General features: G+C 41.4%; 1 protein-coding gene and 1 long non-coding RNA gene across 7 annotated transcripts in view; one reads left to right on the top strand and one right to left on the bottom strand.

Annotated features, from left to right (window-relative positions):
• The window catches only part of ATP9B (ATPase phospholipid transporting 9B (putative)), a 174,748-nt gene extending 170,632 nt beyond the window's left edge, over positions 1-4,116 (bottom strand). For all 6 annotated transcript variants that reach the window (XR_008465058.1, XR_008465059.1, XM_054192859.1 and 3 more), the window contains exon 1: positions 3,982-4,116. Coding sequence is in view for 4 of the 6 variants with exons in the window: in XM_054192859.1 (XP_054048834.1) it covers positions 3,982-4,076 (95 nt within the window). In the remaining 2 variants the exon portion in view is untranslated. The remainder of the gene's footprint in view (positions 1-3,981) is intronic.
• Positions 4,117-4,407: 291 nt separating this feature from the next.
• On the top strand, positions 4,408-13,383 carry LOC128905591 (uncharacterized). Its single transcript, XR_008464909.1, has 3 exons — positions 4,408-4,462; positions 5,347-5,471; positions 11,321-13,383. It is a non-coding gene; the product is annotated as an uncharacterized LOC128905591 (long non-coding RNA).
• Positions 13,384-14,487: the final 1,104 nt, after the last annotated feature.

Genomic DNA, 14,487 nt, shown 5'->3' with positions numbered 1-14,487 from the left:
CCACAGAGACGAGCAACAGCAGTTGATCTGTTCCACAACTTGCCCTGCTGCAACCACCTAATATATTTCATGGGGTCATTCACAAGTACACTAGTGTGACCCATACTATGAGTAATCATGCAAGACAATTTCTTCCACTGAGCGAGTGTTTTTCATGACATCACCTTTGTGAACACCTGGAGTCCAAATGAAGTTATGTAATACTGGACACAGCTAGTAAGACCTGATTTTTTGGTACCAGCTCAGGAGTCCCAACACATCACACCTTAGCCCTACTAGACCAAATTCTGCTGTCATCATATGCTTTAAGTGCAGGACACCTGAACAAACCAGGTATTCTGCTTATAGATAAATGAGGGTTGACTACTGTTTAACTCCTTAGCAGCTTCAAAATTCCACCACACTTGTTGTTTTCCTTCCATCGATGTCACATGACACCACAGCCACAGCACAGTTAACTTCCTTCCTGTGTTTCGCAGTTGATTACTCTGGGGCTGATGATGACAAGTACAAGCCTAACATATGAGAACAAGCATGTGCAGGGAGACTTAAAATTTAAGGTGATCCCGGATGTTCCCTGTTCTTCTTTTCCCTTCACAACATAACCAGAAAGCAGCAGGTATTTTTCCTGTAGATAACAGATCCTTCATGCTGAAGGACAAGGTGCTGAAACAACCACCTCTTTTTTCCCCAAGCCTTCTACTACTCAAGCTGAATATATTAAATACCACCAAGAATTTTTTTAATAATTTGAAGATTAACAACCTTTTACTTCAAGATAGATTTCCCTAGTTTCTAACAGTAGCACACAAATGGGTCTCTGTCCATCTGAGGTAGACGAAGATGGCAGAAGATATAAAACCTGAATTTCTACTGCGAAAGTAGTAAGTTGCCCTTAAACATCAGAAATAAGAGCAGAACAGGATGAATGTGTTCACTGAGCCATACGTAACATTTAATATGTATTTTTCTTTCTTTTTTTTTTTTTTTTTTTAAACAGGCCTTAACATATACAAAGTGAATATATAAAATACACTAATCTTGCCATGTTTATATATTAAGTACATCCCAGGACGTTTCATGGTTCTTAACTGGCTACAATTTTATACAAAAGTGTACAGTTTCAGGTGTGTATCATCAAAGTTTTTTTTAGGTGTGCAGGAAAAACATATTCCAGCTTTAAAATACCTGCTATCAGTCTGCCAAAATAATCTCAAAAAGCACAAAGCACGTTAAGGACAAACACCGAATGAGAAAGTCTTTGTCCTCACTGCAAAGTAAACTACAGCAACATCAGCAAAGACTCCTATAGACTGTTCAGTTCAAGCAAAAGAAGTCATCCTACAAATCAGCTCTGAGGCCCCTCAAGGTTAGTAACTGACAAGTTGTATTAACTGATGTTGCACAGTAGCAGGGCAATCAATGTGAGTTAAAAACACTACCACACTGAAGTTAAGGATCTGTGTATAAGACTTTCAAAAGATTCTAAATTCTTCACTGAAGAAATGAATGACAACAAGTCAAAAGACTCTTGAGGGCCCAGAAACCACAGTACTGGATTAAACCTGAAATTTGCAATACAACTCTATTGTATTTTAATTGGTGTTTGTTTCTAGACATCTTCGGAAGTATGAATTATACCCTTTTAGGCAAAATCCACATGTATATATGCACGTGATAACTTTCTGCATATCAGAGGCCTCAATGCCTTCACTTCAACCCTCTTATAAGTATCTGGAACATCAGGACCTTTACTGCAGTTTCCACAGGAATGCAAGGCTTCTTCAAAGTCTGTGCTGAAGATAAAGATTAGAAAAGCAGGATGAATCATTCATAAAGACACTGGAGTTGTCTACAAGGTTAGAGTCATAAGACTTAAAAGTTGCAGTTCAACTATCTGCACTGCCATATTTCCTCTTCGACTTTACACAAGACACCTGTGGTAGAATCTACACAAGCATTCCCACGCTTTTGTTACAGGTCCATCAGACCCCTTTCAAAGCACACAAGAGGTGCTCGCAGAAATCCAGCCCATGGTATTCTTGAAGAATAACCAACCTACTCAACTCACCTTAGGAAAAATATGAAGAATTAAAGTGAGTGCAGAAGTTGGTACATGTATTCTGATTCTCAGAACTCAAAGGGCAATTTATTTAACCAAGTGATTGAAATAAAGACATGTAATAAACATGCCTGTCGACTGTTAAAGGTTTTATAAACCTACAAGTAGTTGAACTAAAGTAATGAAAATCATAGGTAATCATTTGTGTAGAGGATCAGCAAGCTAAATACGTACCACCTGCACTTGAACAACACATAGATTATAAAAGACCATAACTCTGAAAGATGTAATCTAAACTAGAAGGGATTTAATCCACAATCTTTAGAGGGTGATGTTGATCAAACAAGATAGAGTAGAAGAAGCAGATATGTAATGAATTGGTAGTTCCTTGCTAGATCTTACAGCTTGCCAAATGTGCTTACAGAGCCAGGTTTAAACAGTTTGTATAAATAACTGTAACTACTGCCTGCAAACATACCTTCAATAAAACTGTGTATCTAGCTGTTTTATGAACTCAGCCCATCATATCTGTAGCATTTTTCAAATCATCAAAAGACTCCCAGGTAACCTACAACAGAACCACCTGACACCTTTCATGGTCTAGACTAAGTTTTTGCCTTTCCCTCATTTCAGTTTTTCCTGCAAAGCACAACACCTACTGAGAAGCTTACAGATTCCAGGAAGAGCTTCAATTCTCTGAGGCACAGGCATGATGATGGTAACGCTGTGCTTACCTCAAAACAGAGGACAAACCTACTCCAAGCTGTTGGACGTTCAAGTATTAGCAAGATGGGGAAAACTACTACTATGGCAGACTGTCCTACAAGCTTGTGAATATTCATAAAAATTACTTTTATCTAGTTTAAGAATCAAGACAACATGATTTAAGCCTAACCTATTTTGCACAGTTTTAATTCTGTTAGTTATTCCATTCTGAGAAAGTAAATCCATTTTATTCATGATGACACATGAACATTGATGAATGGCACCAACTATTCTGTTTTCAGAAAGTCCATTTACTTCAGATCCTACAACTGCTCCCTCCAGTCCTTGTATACACAACCAGCGTCCTACAAAAACCAAGAGAAGAGAGAAAAAAAAAAAACCTTCAAAGAACTAACTATAATCATATCTTCCACTGTAACAGTGCTGTCCAATGGACATACCAAAATTACGTAGCAAAGTTTTTCCTTGCTCACAATAGTATACCTAGAAATTATTCAGAATAATGGGAAGCAAAGAAAGATTCAATCTTTGCCTGAAAACTTAATTTGATGGCCGACCTTTAAACTGGCTTCTTCAAATTACTTAACCCCCTATATAGTGCATCCCAAGAAATTCTGAGGTTTTTTAATCCTTACATGCAAGAATACACAACAGCTACCTCACAGCATATTTACTAACGACGCCCAAATTATCCACCCAGAGTGGGCACCCCGCTCCCAAGTAAACTACGGGCAAGGGACCCGAGTTGCGCGGAGTTGGCGGCGGCGCCCCGCGGGGCCGGGGCAGCCAAGGCCTCACCCGCGGGCGCGGGGCCGGGGCCGAGGCCGCCCTGCGCATCCTCCCGCGGGGCCCTGCGGCACCACCCGCCGCCGCCACGGCCTGTCCCGGCACCGTTCCCCGCCGCCGGACCACGGGGGGAGCGGGACGCGTTCCCCCAAGGAGGGCCGAGGAGGGCGAGCAGGACCGCGAAGGCCTGAGAGAGCCAGGGGCTGCTGCCACCTCCTTTCTCGGCCTGCAGGGGGGCCGCCACCCCTTCCCGCCCTCCCCACGGATCGGGCGGGCGGTCCCGGAGCCCCACAGAGCAACGGGGCTGGGCGAGGGGCACAGACCGCCCCGCCCGCCGTTCGAGATTCGAAGGGAGGGGGTGGCGGTGTGGGGAGCCGCCGCCGGGCCTGCGCCGCCCCCGCCCATACCTGTTGTGCCTCTGCGCCGCCGCGGCGCTGGTGTAATAGGCCGCTCTCCGCTGGGCGCTGCGCGGCACCGGGTGCAGCGGGATCTGGTCCGCCATCTTGGGGGCGCCCCCCCCCCCCCACCTCCGCCTGGCGCCCGTCCGCCTCCCGTCCCCTCCTCCTCCTCCACCCTCCGCCCCGCCCCGCCGCGCCCCCACCGCCCGCGAGGTGCGGACCGGGCCCCTGACGTCAGGGCCACCGCCGGCTGACGCCAAGGAGGAAGGAAGCGCCAGCGGGGCGGGGGCTCAGCATAAACAAGGAGGCGGGGCTCCGCCGAGGGGCGGGCAGGGCAGCGGCTGTGCCCCTGCCCGGAGGAGGGGGCACGGCACGGCGCGGCGCGGCGCAGGGCGGGGCGGGGCGGTCGGTGGCGGTCGGTGGCGGTCGGTGGCGGTCGGTGGCGGTTGGGGTGTCTGCCGCGTGCGGCGGGGTGGGAGCCTTCGTTGAGGTTGGTGAAGTTTAATTTTGGGGTTCTGAAGGTGCCACGGGGTGAGCCATGAAGAGGGAGAGCCGAAGAGCGTGGGGGGGGGATCCGCAGGCCTGGCGGCACCGGGCACCCGGGCATTTCACAGGAACCCGACAGTTCAGAAACTCGAACACGGGAAATTCCATCTCAGCACAGCGAGGAACTTCTTTACTTTGAGGGTGTCAGAGCACTGGAAGAGGCTGCCCAGGGAGGTGGTGGAGTCTCCTTCTCTGGAGACACTCAAAACCCTCCTGGACACGTTCCTGTGCAAGCTGCTCTAGGTGACCCTGATCTGGCAGGGGGGTTGGACTAGATGATCTCCGAAGGCCCCTTCCAACCCCCACCATTCTGTGATTCTGTGAATTTGCAAGCACTCCGAAGTGGTTGTCCCCAGGTAGCCTGCAGATGCCTGCTATTTTTTGAGTTGATCTAGGTAGGCTCCCCTTCCATCTCTTGGATGGCAAGGGCTAGCTGTCACCTATGTTGGATGTCAGCGAGTGCTCATGTGATCACCAAGAACAAATAAAAACACGGTGAATTGACAATGATTGTTTTCTGCCATTAAACAGAGACAGTTCTTGTGAGCCAGAGGTATTGCCACATGGAAATGGACATTCTGTAAGTCAGGGATAATGAACCAGTCTATGGGACCTCACAGGGGAAAGATCAATACACAAGTCACCACAGAAAAACTGGTTTGGAAGACAGATGTGTTCATAAGACCTACTGTAGGATGCTGTCCCTCAATATTCCTCTGAAATCAGGTGCTGTGGGGAGCAAAAAGCCTAACACAATCACAAATATGGAACGCTTCCCACAAAATGAGAAAAAAGGACAATATATTTCTTTCTCAATGTCTATTTAAGGTAGAAGAAACATCCAATAAAAAGTTATAAAGGATCCACCAGGAAAAAATTTCATTCAAAGAAATTTCAACCAAAGGAAGACAGCAAAATACGTCCAAAGTGCAGAACACAAGATTAAATAAAAGGTACGTGGCAAAAGTTTTACTTGATATTTTTTACTTCTCTTCAATAATGTAAGTTGCTGGAGTCACCTTTCCAACAGAAGATTTCAGATTTCTTAGCAATAGTACAGTAGGAAGCTAGGTTTCACTGGCTAGTTATACATCAGTCATTTTGTAAAATGCCTTAAACGTACTGATTTCAAAATATGATGGAATGACAAAAGATTTCACAAATGACTGGGTTTACACAAGATGATAACAAGACCAGGATCTTTGGTAGTGAATTGCTGATTGTGCAAATTACTTAAGCCAAAGGTACCAGTAGGATGCCGCCTTCAGTCTTCTAGAACGTGGCCTTTTTTTCCTTTTATTGCTCTGAAGATACTGTATGGCAGAAATATGTTCATGGTACAGACAAATAAAAATAAAAACATAATGTCAATAAGACTTAATGGCATAGTTAAATATTTAAAATATATCTGCGAAAACTCTTCATATATTCTTCTAGATAGCTGAATAGATTTTTCTCTATGAAACAACATCAACTACCAAAATTTTGTTGTGCATCAGTTGACTTAATCAAAATGGACTTTTGTATGCTCTCTTACAGGTTCTGTCTTCTTCATACATAAATAATATATATTTCTTCTGAATCATCTGGCTAAGCCAGATAAAGTGTACAAAAATAGTTGCTGCACCAGATTTTGGCTATATTAGGGATCAGAGTTCTCCTAACAGAGACTCAAAACATACTGCTTTCTATGCAAACCTTTTTGCATTATTTATATTATGCAATTTGAAACCCATGCCAAATGGAAAACCAAGCAGAAAAATTATTTCATACTTCCTAATGTTGTATAGTTATGTATTAGACAGGTCCTACAAGGGGACTATGTATTGACTAAGTATTGGCCATCAGACCTTCTTCCAAAAAACGCATGAGAAACAGGAATGTGGTAGTCATTCCAATCAGACTTAACGCTGCTCGTCTGTATAATGGGTTGATCTGATAATTCCTCTCATATAATGAAATCTGATAATAGTGGGAAAAAATACATCAGAGAGAATGGAATACACTAATGAACTTGTAAAAATACACTTAAGTCTTAATAGAGTTAATAAACAGAGGAGGGACGGCTCAAACCGGGAGTCTTCATATGTGGTCAGCAGTTCTCGGGTTTAACAATGAAGCTGACAGAAAATACAGTTTCTATTTACAATTGACTACATTCACCACACCTTTTTTCAGATGGCCAGGAAAAGAGAAAAAAAGCATTTAAATATCAAAGTAAGCTTTGTAATATGTTTACATGTCTTGCCTTGTTCTGTTTCCCCTTCAAACTAAACTAATTCTATGATAATTCTTTGGTCTGCTGGATTGTGACCTGAGGTGCGCGTTGTGGTAATGGCAGCACTGGCAACCAAGGACAGCAACTGGGTGAAAGAGCTGCACTCAGAATTGTAGAACCATAGAACAGTCCATGCTGGAAGGGACCTTAAAGATCATCTTGTCCAACCTTTCATAGGAAGCAGAGCCTAGATGAGATTATCTAGCACCCTGTCCAATCGTGTCTTGAAAACCTCCAGTGGTGGGGACTCCACCGCATCCCTGGGGAGGTTGTTCCAGTGACTGATTGTTCTCACTGTAAAAAATTCCTTTCTTATATCGAGATGAAACCTCTCTCAATGTAATTTGTACCCATTGTCCCATATCTTCTCCATGTGGCTCCTTGTGATGAGAGAGCCTCCATCTTCTTCGTAGCCACCTTTTAGGTACTGTGATACTGTGGTGAGGTCCCCCTGAGCCTCGTCTTCTCCAGGGAGAAAATACTTACTTCAATCTTCCCTCATAGTGCAGGTTCTCCAGCCCGTTGGTCATCTTCATTGCCCTCCTTTGGACCCTTTCCAGTCTGCCCGCATCTTTCTTGAATTGCGGAGACCAGAGCTGGACACAGTACTCCAGGTGCTGCCTGACAAGGAATGATGCGACACCTGGAGTACTGTGTATACTTGCCAATGCTGAATGAAGTTGCTCGTATGACCCAGACGTATCAGACTGAAATGTTGCGGTACCTTGGAACATACCTTCTACCTTAGAATGAGGGGGAACGATCAGTACTGAGGGACTGCAATACACACTGTACGCTGATGGATGCTCCTGTCTGCTGGAGCGAAGGTCATGAAGCACTAGCAAAGCTTAAGATAGCTTGCCAAGTGCAACTTTCTAAGCAGTATTTTGACTTTAAGTACATTATCTGGTTACTGAGCTTACCAACAGACACAGAACTCTCAAAGTTGAACCAGGAGAGCAGGAACAACAGTTATGCAGGAGGCACAAGGCTCATATGGGATTAAAAATCCCTCTGCTGGGCATGTGGCAAGACTTTGCTGGATATTTGAAGGATTGCACTCAAAAATGCCATAAAGTGGGAAGAGATTTATTTAGCTTTGTAACTGTGATAATCAATATAAACTTGATGGTAGTACACCAATAGAATCACAGAACCGTAATTTAGGTTGGAAGGGATGTCCAGATGTCATCTAAACAAAGCCTCTGCTCCAAGACATCAGGTTTGATACCAGGTTGTTCAGGACCATGTGCAGTGGAGTATTGAACACCTTCAAGGACAGCAGAGTGTTTCCACAACTTCTCTGGACTACCTCTTGCAGTGCTTATCTTGTGATAAACAAATTGCTAATAAGTAATCAGAATTTCCCATGTTCCAACATGTTTCTGTTTTTTCTCATCTGATAACCATGCACCTCTGAGAAAAGTCTAGCTCCATCTTCTCTATGTTGTCCCATTACATGGTTGTATTCAGCCACAAAGTTTCCTCTTAGCCTTTTCTACCCCAACCCGATCAGGCTGAGCTCTCAGCCTCTCCTCGTACCTCATGTTCTCCAGCCCCCTGACCATCTTGATCACCCTTGCATAGACTCACTCCAGAATGACAGTGTCCTTGTGTAATGAGAAGACCAAAACTGGACACAGTCTTACAAGTGCCAGAGGGGAAAGATCACTTCCCTTTGTGTACCTGGTGACTACATGTTCCCAAATACTACCCGGGGTGCGGGTGGCTGACTCTGCTGCAAAGGCACACTGCTGTTTCATGTGCAGTATCGTAGGTTATGGTGTGGTGCTGCCTGCCTCCTGCCTATTGACTATCATGTAATCCTGTTTTAGTTTTTTAAAGAAAATTCTTAAGATTTATATAAGGTTTTTTAATGTAAAATTGAGACTTTGGCATATGATACTTAGGGACTTTTCAAGATGCCTGTAGCAAATATGCCTGCATTTTGAAAATCATGTTTCCTTGTCTATTTAGAAATCCTGAAAGGTCACAGAATAAACTTGCTTTTGATCCACATTTTGCTAGTCGGGCATCTCAGGCAGGTATTATTTTGCTATATGAAAAAAGCTTTTCGTTTCAGGAAAGAAATATTTTTGCATTCAATAATAAGTACTGGCAAAATAACATTTGTCACTTAAATATCACTATAACATACATTTATGATAATAAGTAAATATAACACCATTCTGAAATAAACTTTCTGTATCATCCTTTCCATGTTTCTTTTTTGCATCTTTTTGCATTTATAACAAGTGGCAGAGATCCAGAACCTGTGATTTATGGATCTGGTGAACTCTTGGCTTAACTAGGAATGAGCTGGCATGGAAGCTGTTTTGCATTTGTTGCATGTATCTGCTACAGGTGCAGAACCTATCTGTAACTAGTTCTGCCTAAAATCTCCAGAGGGCACTTTATAATAATTTATACTTTCACTACCGTTCTACTTCTGCTGTAAATGTTCAAGGTTAAGTGCTCCCTCCCTCCTAATCCTTTTTATGTATCCAGTCTGGGCTAGGATAAGGGGGGGGAACGAAAGACAGTTTGAAGCTAATTCATTCTTCGCTATTCTTCTTGGAGCCAAATTATAAAATCAGTTATAACGGAGTAAAACTGTGGAAGTGATACAAAAATCAGTTAAATATAAAACAAAATAAATGAGTTTCAGTAAGCCTCACATAATGTTACATGATACAAAATTGCCATTACTTTTATAGTAGGTATTTTCTCACCTCATCCTTCAAACCGCCTTGCATTTCCATTTTAATTATGGAACTTTTTTCATCAGTGATGAACCAGCTCAGTATTTGTCTTCAAATTTTCAGCAAATTGCAAATCAGTCCAAGACACCTAGAGGCTTAAAAAAAAATCTTAAAAATCACTGGCAAAACCTGAGCAACGGCAACACAGAAAGAATCCTGTTGTCTTTATGAGAAGAGCTGAAGGCAGCAAGGAAGACAAAACCAAATAAATTCTTACACTGTCAGAGTGAGGGAGCAGAACAAATACAAAATAGAGGGAGCTAAAACAGCTACAGTTACCAGTTTTAATAATTCTAATAGCAGTGCCTTCATAACTTCAATCCATATCAGGAAGATGTAACAAAATGTTGTCTTGCTATGGGAAAAAACAAAATTGGAGATACTGTTTTCTCTGAGAGGATCTTTGTTTTAAAAGATTACTTTAGACAATGAAGCCGCATGCAATTCAGTTATACATCAAAATCAATGAGTGTAAAAACACCAACAAGAAGTAAAAATAATCATGTAAAATATTACTATACTATAAAAACAAACTGGAATGCAATAGGTACTGGAAACAAAACACGACACACATTTAAAAAAAAATACTGTTGTCTACATAACTACAAGAAGGAAAATTCTATTTCTGCACATTTTATTTTTAATATTCACAGCATTCAGTGTTTGTCAATTAATTGTGCTCCCAGCTGTTACATTTCTTTCAGACCTTCCTTCAAGGTCTTCTCTTTGGTAAATGTCAACTCTCTGCAGCTCTGCAGGATTTATGGACTGCTAAATCTCTGCTCCTCCTTTTGTAGTCCATCCTTACCAAACTGTGGGTCCCGCAGCACCAGCTTCACACCAGCTGTGTGCCACCCTCACCTGTCTTCCACCCAGTCTTTCTTCTAGAATAAAATACCAGAAATACCTTCTCCAATTAAATCAGAAAAATTATGTATATGTTGTATTTTGAATTTTGCTGGAGTTACGTCTTCTAGCCAATAACAGGTCTGCCTGAAAAGGCATCTTCTCGAATTCACTTGATGAGGTAGATTCACTTTGCCTCACAGATGAGGCAAAAAAATCACACTCCAATTCACTTTCCCTCACAGATAAGGCAAAAAAATCCAAGCAAATCCTGGAGTACTTAAAACAAATTGGTTTGGAAACAAAGGTACACTTTGGTGATTTCTGATATAAATATCAGTTGTGCCTTCATTTAAGATATTAATTGTTGATTGTGGATAAACAAAAGGAGAAAATTAAAAATACAATGCTCATTATTTTACTGTGCGTTCACAATGACTCTTCAGTGGGAACCATCTAGTAAGTTTTCACAGTATCTCTTCAGTTATGTTAATCTCTAAATTAAAATTGCTTCAATAAACATTTAAAAAATCCATGCTTTTTAATTTCTAGTTAGCTTCTGAGATAGTCTTTCTCATCCCCTTAATGTATCTAAGCTCAATGAAAGATTTTTATTTGTAATTGGAGAAAAAAGGCCTGTGGACTCAAAACTTTTGAGCTGGATTACCAACTTCTGATCTTCTCTTAAAACCAGAGAGTATCCAATAAAATATTTCCATGATCTGTGTTGCAAAATCAACAGCAAAGCACACCAGCACTTTGAAAGGACACAATTTTTTCATGTTCTCAGTGGGTTTGTTTCAACAAATTCCACGCTATTGATTTTTCAAATAAATAAATACAGCTGCTTTAACTACTCTGTGAAACGGAAAGAAAATGCACCCATGGATTAATTATAAATTTTGTGTTGTTTCAGAGCTTCTGAAAAGGTCACGGAAGGACAAACAAGACCATCAGTTGTGATTGCTGGTATCAGACTCACTGGATCTGATCTCCATCGTGAAGTTTCTGTTAAAATAGTGACCGAAAGCTTCAAGTAGGATTAGGGGGTCTTTGTTCTGAGAGCTATACAGAAGTAGATAAAGAAAAAAAGTCCCGATGATAAGTGACAATCTACTTAGTGTCTTGTATAGCATATCCTTCAAAAGTCAGAAATTACTTAAAATCTCCTCTTTCTCTGATATTTCGTCATGTCTGCCCCAGCCATCAGCTCAGGCTCGTAGCAAAAAGGTTTCTTATTTGCCTCAGACCTGCTTCTGAAACCCTTTTTCTCTCAGTCATTTTAGCCAGTCAGATCTGGCTCCTGTTAAAACCTAGATGTCATCATTTTGTATACTGATTTCACTCCAAGTAGCAGTTTGAATCTTACAGATTTTCCCTGTATAGCATCTATTATCCGTAGAGGAAACATAATTTACACATTCTTAGCCTCACGACGGCTACCACACCCTTTTTCTGGTATTGGAGATGGCAGCTACTCACAGATCAAATCTGCATGAGCTGAAGAGATCATTTTCCCAGCTCATCGTTTTCAATGTCTTCTTTCTATGCCCTTCCTCTCGCTTCACCCCACGGTATTGCATTGAACAGCAATCTTTTCCCACTCAACTCATTATTTCTCAGTAATCGACAGATAATTCAAGTGGGTTTTGTCTGCTTGTATAATTTGCAAACGTTTCTCCCATTCCTTGAGGAATTCCCCATAAATGGAAAAAAATTGATTCATTGCCCTTTTTCAGAACTAGGAAGGGTCAGCTTCCTTCCACAATGCAAACTGAAACGAGAGTTGCCTGACGGCATAATACTGGATGAAGAACATCACTTGTGGTCTCCAGACAAAGTACCAGGATAAAGACTGATCATGAGTTACCTGCAGCTTGCAATATCCTTATTTGGTTCTAACTTATCTAAATCTGGAAGAATTGCTAGCCAAACACAGTATTTGTGAAAGTAAATAATGTTGTGAAGAGCCTTAAGACTGAACAGGAATACGTACTTCATATAGCAGACAAAATAGGTTATCCACCAAAACTGGCAGCGATCACACCTGGTTTTAGTGTGTTGGTTAGGAGTAATACACAAGGTCTGAAATACATAGAGATTGAAGTCACCAGGATGTAATTTCTTGGCCTAGAGAGGCATGGAGTCATAGTCCATGATGTTAGTGAAAATAATTATATAACCAAAATTACAGGCACAAGATGAAACAACCCAACAGACAAAACAAGATTGAAACAAACAGCAAAGAGAAGAGAAATAAAATGTTGCTTGAATTTCTTTTGTAGACTGTATGTACAACTGTAAGGATGATATGACAGTCAGCTCTGGTTTGCTATTTATCAATCTTTTGGTAAAAAAAAAGATTTTTGTAACCCCAAATTAACTTTCTATGAAAGGAATCTGAAGGAGTCTGTGTCATATAGATTTCAGGGAAATTTATCAGGTTTATTTTTGAAGGCTGAAAAGAAAGAGAGAGAGATGTGCATTGTACCTTTGAGTAAGAAGGTTGTTGGCAAGAGGAAAGCAGAGGAGAGTCAAGGAAGAAGCTCTTCAGAAAACTGGGAATCTTAGGGAATTTTTCTGCTCTCATAAGTTTCCTATTTTAAAAAAAAAAAGCAACAATCCTTTCAATATCACAAGACAAACTATTTTCTCTTGAAGCTGAAGATGGACTTTTATTTGGGGATTATATGCTTTTTTCTAGCGTCTTGATTTTTTTTCAGCTTTCTACAAATTCCGTTTAAAACAAGCAAAGACATGAGTGGTCACTTTTCACTCCATAACAGGGATGCTTGAAAAGAATTTCACAGACCTCTGGTGCAGTGTGGCAACACAGATTAAAATTATCTGCCCACTAGCAGATTCAGTTAGGATTAGGACTGATTTATGCTGCCCTGCCCAGATCATTGGTCTATTCCTTATTTCTATGAAATTTATGGATTATTGTCCACATTGTTATTAAATATTAATCTTCTAGGAAGCATGTGAAATCTCAAGTTGCATCCAGTTTACTTTCTTGAAAGAGGCAAGTTAATTAGTATTAAAAAAAAAGGGGGGGGGGGAAATGTGCCCTGCAAATTTTATATGACATTTTCAAGAAAATAAAGGTAACTTAAGGCCAAAGACGTTTCTTCTGGAAAATAAGAATTGGTGTCTTACACTGGGTTTTCCTTTGTACTAGTAATGTGCAACATGGTCTGTAGCGGAAGAGAAAACTGATGTTATTAGATTGCCCTTTTAGGACTGGGCTGAGATAGAAGCATCACCGATAGGAAGAAGAAAAGTATCCTTAGGCCTCTCCAAACAACGAACAATTTGTGTGCGGTGATATATAAAAGATGGAGTTCAGAACAGGCCTGTGCCCTTAGGCTTCATTTCAGCAAAGTATTCAGCAGATGCCTCAGCCCCACTAGGGTCTCTGAAATGTCAATGAAAACATTTATTTTTCCTTTAGTGCTACCAGAGAGAATGAACTATGGAAAGAGAAAAATAACTTGTGAGGTGAATGGGGTTCATGTGGGTGATTTGAAATTCCATTTCTCCTCAGTCATCCTGGTCAGGTCCTTGCTTTCTTACAGGAAGGAGCCTTTTTGCTAATGTCTTCACTCCCTTGCAGTGGATACATCATGAAAGGAATTTGGGAGAGAGCTCAGGCAGGAACACAACTGAGGATGGTGAGAAACAGGGTCTGTAGTGTGACCTACCTGTAAGGGGACTTGTGGAAAGCTGACTTTAATTCAGTTACCTTTGTTCAGTATATGTGTGTAGAATCATAGAATCTTCACAGTTGGAAAGGACCTTTGAGATCATCGAGTCCAACCATACACACACAAAAAAACCCCCTGCAATCTCTGCCACTAGAGCATGCCCTGAAGTGCCAAATCTACACGTTTCTTAAATACCTCTAGGGCTGGTGACTCAACCACCTCCCTGGGCAGGCTGTTCCAGAAACCACTCTTTCAGTAAAGTAATTCTTCCATATATATGCATATAAATGTCTGATGTACTGTGACTGGGATTCCTGTTCCATCTATGAACTTTGGAAAGTTTGCCTTTGTTGCATGCTGTGGCATGTATTTCAAA

Source organism: Rissa tridactyla, chromosome 2, assembly GCF_028500815.1.
Source record: "Rissa tridactyla isolate bRisTri1 chromosome 2, bRisTri1.patW.cur.20221130, whole genome shotgun sequence".
In the NCBI taxonomy this organism is placed as follows: Eukaryota; Metazoa; Chordata; class Aves; order Charadriiformes; family Laridae; genus Rissa; species Rissa tridactyla.
The sequence above is the reverse complement of the archived record's forward strand: the minus strand, read 5'-3'. Positions and strand labels throughout refer to the sequence as shown.